The 7,674-nt window shown below is 53.3% G+C and overlaps 1 protein-coding gene across 1 annotated transcript; it reads left to right on the plus strand.

Moving 5' to 3' along the window:
* Positions 1–2,270: 2,270 nt before the first annotated feature.
* On the plus strand, positions 2,271–3,150 carry LOC104302904 (feather beta keratin). Its single transcript, XM_054176873.1, is given in 3 exon segments — positions 2,271–2,456; positions 2,831–2,846; positions 2,849–3,150. Coding segments are annotated over 3 exon segments (504 nt in total).
* The last annotated feature ends 4,524 nt before the right edge of the window (positions 3,151–7,674 follow it).

Genomic DNA, 7,674 nt, shown 5'->3' on the forward strand with positions numbered 1-7,674 from the left:
TTCACTTCCTCATTGCTGAGGGGACCACTGGGCCACAGAGGATCCTTTGAAGTGCCAGCATGAGACATCCAAGGATTTAGACTGCAGGAATGCATCACTGCAGGCAGAAGCTGTGCTCCAAGTGCTGGAGGGCTGTGTGCAGGCAGGGGACATGGGTGTGGGCAAATCTGGGGAGCTTGTTAGCCATCACTGTTAAGGCCGCACAGATCCCCTGTCAGGGAGGATCATCCTGGGCACACAAATGCTCCCAGGCCTGATGGCACCATGCGTCCTGCCCCCTTTGTCCTTTCCTGCTTGAGCGGACAAAGTCATCCCCTCTGGTGGCAGCCTCTGGGGGTCTCCAACGGCTGCCTTCAGGAGGCTGAGCAGGGAGCACATCTCAATTCCTCAACCAGCCTGGTGGAGTCAGGTCCCTCCTCCACACACGAGAGCGGTGCTGGGGCTCAGCTCACCCTCCTCACACCCCCATGCGCTTTGGCCACGCACTTTGGCCCCTGGCCAGGAGCAGAGACTTTGTCAACACATGAGAACCAGCCTGCAAGGCCATTGGGTTGTGGGAACTCTTACAAGGAGGTCATGCCAAGGGCAAAAACCACTTGGGCTGCCTCAAGTTGTGTACTCAGGTACAGCCCAGAGCCTGGAGCAGTTTTCCTGGGTTATGGATGGAGCTGCCCTGGCCACAGGGGATCCAGCCCTGCGTAGGACAGGGACCTGCAGACAGCTCACTGAGGGTGGGAGTGGCCATGGAGGGGGAGAGGCTGTCCCTGAAGCTTGGCTGCTGGAGGCATTCCCTTGGCCTCCTGGGACTCCTGCCAGCTGCCTCCATGCCTGCAGGGCAGGGAACTGAATCTCCTCCTTGATGTGCTCTGAGACTTCTTCTTGTTCCGTGGCGCTCCTGAGCACGTCACCTCCCTCAGCATCCCCAGGCATGTGCAACCCCAAGATCCTGACCTCTCTCATTTACTGGGGAGTTCCTCGCTTCCCTAATGCTTCTGCGTTGTGCTGCAGGCTGAGGAGGGCTTTGTGGCCTTGGCATGATGAAGCCCTAATGCCAGGAGAATACCTACCAGATGAGACCCAGGGATGGGTCCCTGCCAGTGGCTTTCCAACCTTCTCCATCACTCCATGGAGCATCCAGGAGAGCTCCTCAGCACGGCCTGGGCTCTCTGGCTAGGAAGATGAGGCCTGTGGATCTCGACCCTCCCACTGCCCAAGGTTCTCCCCGAGGCTCACCCCCTCTCATCACAGAGGAGAGCTGAGGCCTCTAAGGTTGCAGATTAATGCAGTCTCCAGTCCTTCCTGATACAAAAGGTTCTTCCTTGCCCAGTCGAACACTCATCCACTCTCCGTTGTCGCACCAGAATCCTCCTGGGCAACAGTCCCTTAGCTCTAAGCATTCTTACAGCAGACAGCACCGGAAGCTTTGCTTACATGAGAGGCACAACATTTGCTGAGCTTCCCTCACCCACCGGACTCAGGCAGGCAGCACAAAGCCCATGAGGCTGCTCCCGCTCTCCCCTCCATGGATCGATCCATGCTGACCTCTCACACTCACCTTCTTGTCCCTTCATGTTGGGAAATGGCTTCCAGGATGATGTACTTCATCCTGATTGAAGAGACCAAGGTGAGGCTGATGCTCCTGTCATTCTCCTCCTTCTCCTTCATGTCCTCCATGAAGGTAGGAGCCCCACTGGATTTCTTCCAGGCCTCAGAGGCATTCCCTGACTATGGAGGTTTTCAAAGGGCATTGAAAGTGACACTGCAGGGACAGCAGATAACTCTCCTGAGGACATGGTGTTAGATCTCACACACTCCTGGCTGTACCATCTGTATCAAGGATCCCACACCTGCCTGTCCTCTGCTCCAGGTAAGCCTTTCCTATGCTGAACTTCCCAGAGAATGTCCAGATCCTGATCCCTTCACTTCCCATTGTGCCAGTACAGACCAAGGCCAAAACCCCTTGGAGTATCTCCACCTTTCCTGCATCTCCTCTCCCCAGTACAGCTTCCTCCTTCAGCTTTTGTTGTCAACATGCATGGAAGAAGGTGGTCTGAGATCTCCATGCCAGCAGGGCACTCACAGACCAGGTGTGCTTTCCCTTTCCTAATCCCAGCCCTGCACACTCAGCCTGGCAAACATTCTCCACAGAGCGAAGGGGAACAGAGCAGAAACCATTGGCACAGCCAATCCCTTGGCCTCTCAAGCAAGCAGATGAAAGGAGCTGGCCTGGCTGAGCAGGCAGCTGAGAAATGAGGAAGTGAAATGGCAGCATGGAGGAAGCCAGAGGCCAGGCCGTGCCATGGGCTGGGAGGTTTGGCTTTGGAGCTGAGTCTGCTGGAAAATTGCCGCCCAGGTGCAGTGCCTGTGGGCCTGGGGCGGTGCAGGAGCAGTATAAAAGGGACTCCTTCTGCTCACTCTCACATCCACTCCTCTGGCCTCCCTCTGCTTGGAACAAGGTGAGTAGAAGCTCTTTCTCCTCCTGCTCCTTCTGCTACTCTTCTTCCTTTGGGACAGCTCAGCCCATACCTGACCCTATGTCCTATGGGAGCTTTTGAAGGTGCTTTGCATTGGAAGGGGGACGGCGGCAAAATTTGTGCCATGTCTGAGTCTTGGTTAAGAAGTCTCCCGAGTTAAGGGCTAGGCTTGGATCTCTGTGAGTTTGGTCACACTCAGCAGAGCTCTTTTGGACTGAGGGAAGATGAGACAGGTGGGACCCCTGCACAGCCTCCAGCACTCTCCTCCAGCTCACCACTTTTCTTCCTTTTGTTGTCATACAAAATTGTCTGCAGTAAGCTCTCACTCTCTGCTTCCTCTTGCTCTCTCTCTGCAGGTCCATCTCCAGCCCCAGCCATGTCCTGCTACAGGCCCTGCCAGCCCTGCCAGCCCTGCGGCCCAACCCCGCTGGCCAACAGCTGCAATGAGCCCTGTGTCAGGCAGTGCCAGGACTCCACTGTTGTCATTGAGCCTCCTGCTGTGCTGGTGACCCTGCCCGGCCCCATCCTCAGCTCCTTCCCACAGAGCACCGCCGTGGGCTCCTCCACCTCCGCTGCCGTTGGCAGCATCCTCAGCTCTCAGGGGGTGCCCATCAGCTCCGGGGGCTTTGGCCTCTCTGGCCTCTCTGCCTTGGGCAGGAGCTGCCTGCCCTGCTAGAGCTGCTGCCCAGGGCCCAGGGCAAGGCCCCCAGGGCCCCACCTGATGCTTCTGCCCTGGGCACACAGCATCCTCTTGCTGCTTTCCCAGGGGCTGAGCAAGCTCAGCAGTCCTTGCCAAAGGGCAGGGCCAGCCTGGGCTCTGGCACAGCACTGCCCATGCCTGCCTGTGCCTTCTGACACTCTCTCCTGGCCCTCCCATGGCCTCCTTCTCTTCTGCTGCCCTGGCCTGGCAGCAGCAGCAGCAAACCAGCCTAGGGAGGACCTGCTGGCCCTGCTCCCTCTGTGGGGAATGCAGACGGACAGCTGCTGGGAGTTCCACTACAGCCATGGAACACAGCGTCCCTGCTGTCCCTGCTTTGGAACTCCCATCCTTCTGCACCATGTTTCCCACATTTGACTCATTAAAGTTCTGCTGCATCCATCCCAGACTTCTGTCTCATCCTTTCTCTTGCAAACGCAGGAGACCTCCCAAACGCTCTTTGACTCACAAGTCCTTTTGTCGCTGGTTGCCCAGACAGCCCTGGTCCCAAATTGAAAGTACAAAAGGACTTCTACAGTGCCAGCTGCCACGGCCTGCCCTTCCCTGTGCCACGCCCTTCCCTCTGCCACGCCCTTCTCTCTGACACACCCTTCAATCTGCAACACCCAGTTTGCCATTCACTGTGCTCCTTGGCTGCTGCTCTTGTATATGAGGGTCTTGGCCACTGTCACCCTTGTCCCCAACCATGACGAGGCATAGCTGCCTCTTGCCAGGACCTCACACTCTTCCTGCTCTAAGGGAGGGCTGCGAACAGCCTCTCTCTCTCCCGATGTTTTAACTTCACTCTTTGGCTGTGGTTTTGCTGCTTTGGGAATTTTCCTCTGCCATGATGCTCTGTTCTGGAACCCTTCACTTGGGTAACCTCCCTGAAATGGAGATTACAGAAAGTTTTCAACTGCTGCCATCGCTCCTGTGCCCTGCAAGTCAGAGCTGTCTCTTGCCTCCTGACCCTTATTTCTTTTTCACTTCTGGGGCCATTACTGTCAGTGGTGTTTAGGAGCCCAGCTGAACCAGGGTGCTCTGAGATGGGTTTGGGTCTCTGCTTCCACTGCATTGCTCTCCACAATGGTGTGAATCCCTGGATCAATCATGGCATTCAGAGGGGTCTTTTAGGTCCCTGTTTTACAGAGATTTCTCTGACAGCTTGCAGGGCAAAGGAGTGATGCAGCAGCTGAAAATCTGTTGCAGCCTCTGTTTCAGGTGACCCAAGGGCTACAGAGCAGAGCAGAGGAACCTTGCCAAAGCAGCAAATCCCCAGCCAAAGAGTGAAGGCCAAAGCCCAGGAGGCCAAAGCCCCAGCCCTCACTCCGAGCAGGAGGAGTGCAAGCTCCTGGCAAGAGGCAGCTCTGGCTCAGTGGTGTGTGGTGACAAAAGCGTGACTGTGGCAAACAGCCTCTAGTAGAAGAGCAGCGGCCAGGGAGCACATTGAGTGGGAAACAGGGGGAGGCACAAAGAAGGCAGGGACATGGCAGCTGCTGCTGTAGAAGGCCCTTTGGATTTCCCTTTTTGCACCAGAGCTGTCTGGGCAACCAGCTGCAAGACAGATGTTGGTCTCTTCTCCCAGGCAGCCAGTACCAGAACAAGAGGACACAGTCTCAGGCTGTGCCAGGGGAGGTTCAGGCTAGATGTTAGGAAAAAGTTCTATACAGAAAGAGTGATTGCCCATTGGAATGGGCTGCCTGGGGAGGTGGTGGAGTTGCCATCACTGGAGGTTTTCAGGAGAAGACTTGATGGGGTGCTTAGTGCCGTGGGTTAGTTGTTTGGGTGGTGTTGGATCGGTTGATGGGTTGGACGCAATGATCTTGAAGGTCTCTTCCAACCTGGTTTATTCTATGTGTTCTAAGAAGATTTATGTGTTTGTGTTTATGTGTTTTAGAGGTTTCCTGGTTTGCTCCAGAGACTGCACCAGAGCGCTTGTAATGGTTTAGTGCAAGGGCTGAACTCCCCCACTCCCCTCAGTCCCCTTTCTCTCTCCTCTCTCCCCTTACCAGGAGATAGGAAAGCAAAGGGAATAAAAGGCAGAAGGAGAGTTTTCCGTTCCTTTACACAGAATAATTTACTCCTCTGCTTCAAAGTTATCAGATTACATCAGTGTATATAGAGGACAGAAGGAAAAGCAAAGTGAATACCTGTTCCAATCCTGTAACAAGCAAAAAGCAGTTGCCTGCTCAAGCACCAGAAGGCAAGAGCCAGGCTGAGACTCTCTTTTGTTTTTTAAGTCATAACTCTGCCACAGCTATAAATGCTGTGATCATAAATTCATGATCCTGATAGTGGAGAATATTATGTGGTTTGATCACTACATTCTCCACACCTTATCCCACACTATTCTGTATCATGCTCAACAGCAGTTAACATCATAATCTATATGCAATTTACTGTGCATTCTCACCTAGAGTGTATTGTTCTGCGGCACACAATAAACTTTTCCATCTTCCTGCACTACCCACCAGGTAGATCCTGGGCCAGATGGGACAGTTCTCCCCAGCTGCAGCATAGAGCACATTTGTAATCTCTTGTCCTGTCTGAAATGGTCCAAGGGCTCCTGCAAGCACAATCTCCCGTTTGAATCTGTTCAAAAGCTTGTTCCTGCTTAGGGCTTTGTTGGAAATCATCCTTCTTCCAATTCACTTGGTAGAGAGCACTTACAATCAAACAGTACTTTGGGATGTGCGTTCTCCACAAACCCACAACACTAAGGAAGCCTGGCTCTGCTTTTATTTGTGGGTAGAGACATAGCTGTGATCTCGTGGATGACATACATTGGGATTTGGTGATACCTGTCCTGCCATTTTATCCCTAAAAACTGGATCTTTCTTGCAGGTCCCTTGACCTTACTTTGGTTATGGTTGAACCTGGCCTCAGAAGAATCTGGGTTATTTTCTTCCCTTTCTCACAAACTGCCTCTGCTGTGTCACCCGACACAATGATGTCATCAATGCACTGCAAGGGTTCTGGAGCTCCACGCCATTCCAGTGCAGTTTGGCTCAGCCCATAACAAATGGTGGGGCTGTGTTTTCAACCCTGGGACAGTCGATTCCAGGTATATTGGCCACCTCTCCATGCGAAGGCAAACTGTGGCCTGCATTCTGGTGCTGTGGGAATGGAGAAGAATGCATTAGCAATGTCTGCTGTGGCATACAATTTGGCTGCCTAAGACTGCAGCTGGTACTGGAGCACCAGCATGTCTGGCACAGCAGCACTCATCACTGGTGTGACCCTCATTCAGAGCAGGGTAGTTCACTGTCAGTCTCCATTCACCATTAGACTTCCTTACTGGCCAGGTAGGGCTGCTGAAGGCTGAGTGAGTCTTAGAGATCACCTTTGTCAAATTAGTCTATAGATGAGGATCACAGAGTCCTGGTTGGTGCAGTACTGTCTCTGGTGCACTGTTGCAGTGGCATTTGGTATTTGTCTGTCTTTAACATCTAACAACCGCACTGCGAAGGACTCCCTTGAAAGACCACACAAGGCAGGAAACTGTTCCTCTATCTCTGCTTCTAAGGCAGCTCTACCAAATGGCCACCAGTATCCTTTTGGATCTCTCTCAGGCCTTGTCCCCAAAGCCCAGCTCCTCAGCTGTGAGGAGCACCCCATGGAGTCAGTCCCATCCTGCTGTGGTCACCATGAAAGGAAGACCCAGGAGCATCCTATGTGCTCCTCTCGTACTTACTTCTGACCATGGTCAGTGCAACGGTGAGCCCAGCCTGAAACTGGGAGCCTGTGTGGGAGATTGGAGGGGAAGGAAGCTGCTGAAAAGGGACTTTTGAACTGAGTTCCCCCATTCTCTGAGATGAACAATCAGGAGTATCAGTATTTAAGGAGGAGAACAAAATAATTCTGGTTCTACTGAAAGGTGGATTGGACATAAATGGAGCAAGGTCAAAGGACCTGCAAAGGAGAAGCACTTCTTGGAAAGAAAAAGACAGAGTAGACACTGCCAGATCCCTGTGGATAGGATCAATAAGGTACCAAGGACTGTCCTCACCAATGTGGCAGCAGGACAGTGTTACCCCACCATGAACCACCCCTGCATGGCCCTTCCCTCTGCAGACACTGCAGCAGCACCAGTGAGCAGTTTGTTGCCCTGGAGAAGCTGGCAGTGAGTGGGAGACAGGGAGAGGCTTCACCACAACCAGATGGCAGAGCAGGGAGAACCGATGCATGACTGCAAAGACTTAATGCAACCTTGTATCACAGTATCACAGTATAACTAAGGTTGGAAGAGACCCCAAGGATCATCGAGTCCAACCTGTCTCGACAGACCTCACGACTAGACCATGGCACCAAGTGCCATGTTCAATCTCCCCTTGAACACCTCCAGGGACGGTGACTCCACCACCTCCCTGGGCAGCACATTCCAATGACGAACGACTCACTCAGTGAAGAACTTTCTCCTTACTTCGAGTCTAAACCTCCCCTGGCGCAGCTTGAGACTGTGTCCTCTTGTTCTGGTGCTGGTTGCCTGGGAGAAGAGACCAA

Source organism: Dryobates pubescens, chromosome 36 (assembly GCF_014839835.1).
Source record: "Dryobates pubescens isolate bDryPub1 chromosome 36, bDryPub1.pri, whole genome shotgun sequence".
Classification (NCBI taxonomy): domain Eukaryota; kingdom Metazoa; phylum Chordata; class Aves; order Piciformes; family Picidae; genus Dryobates; species Dryobates pubescens.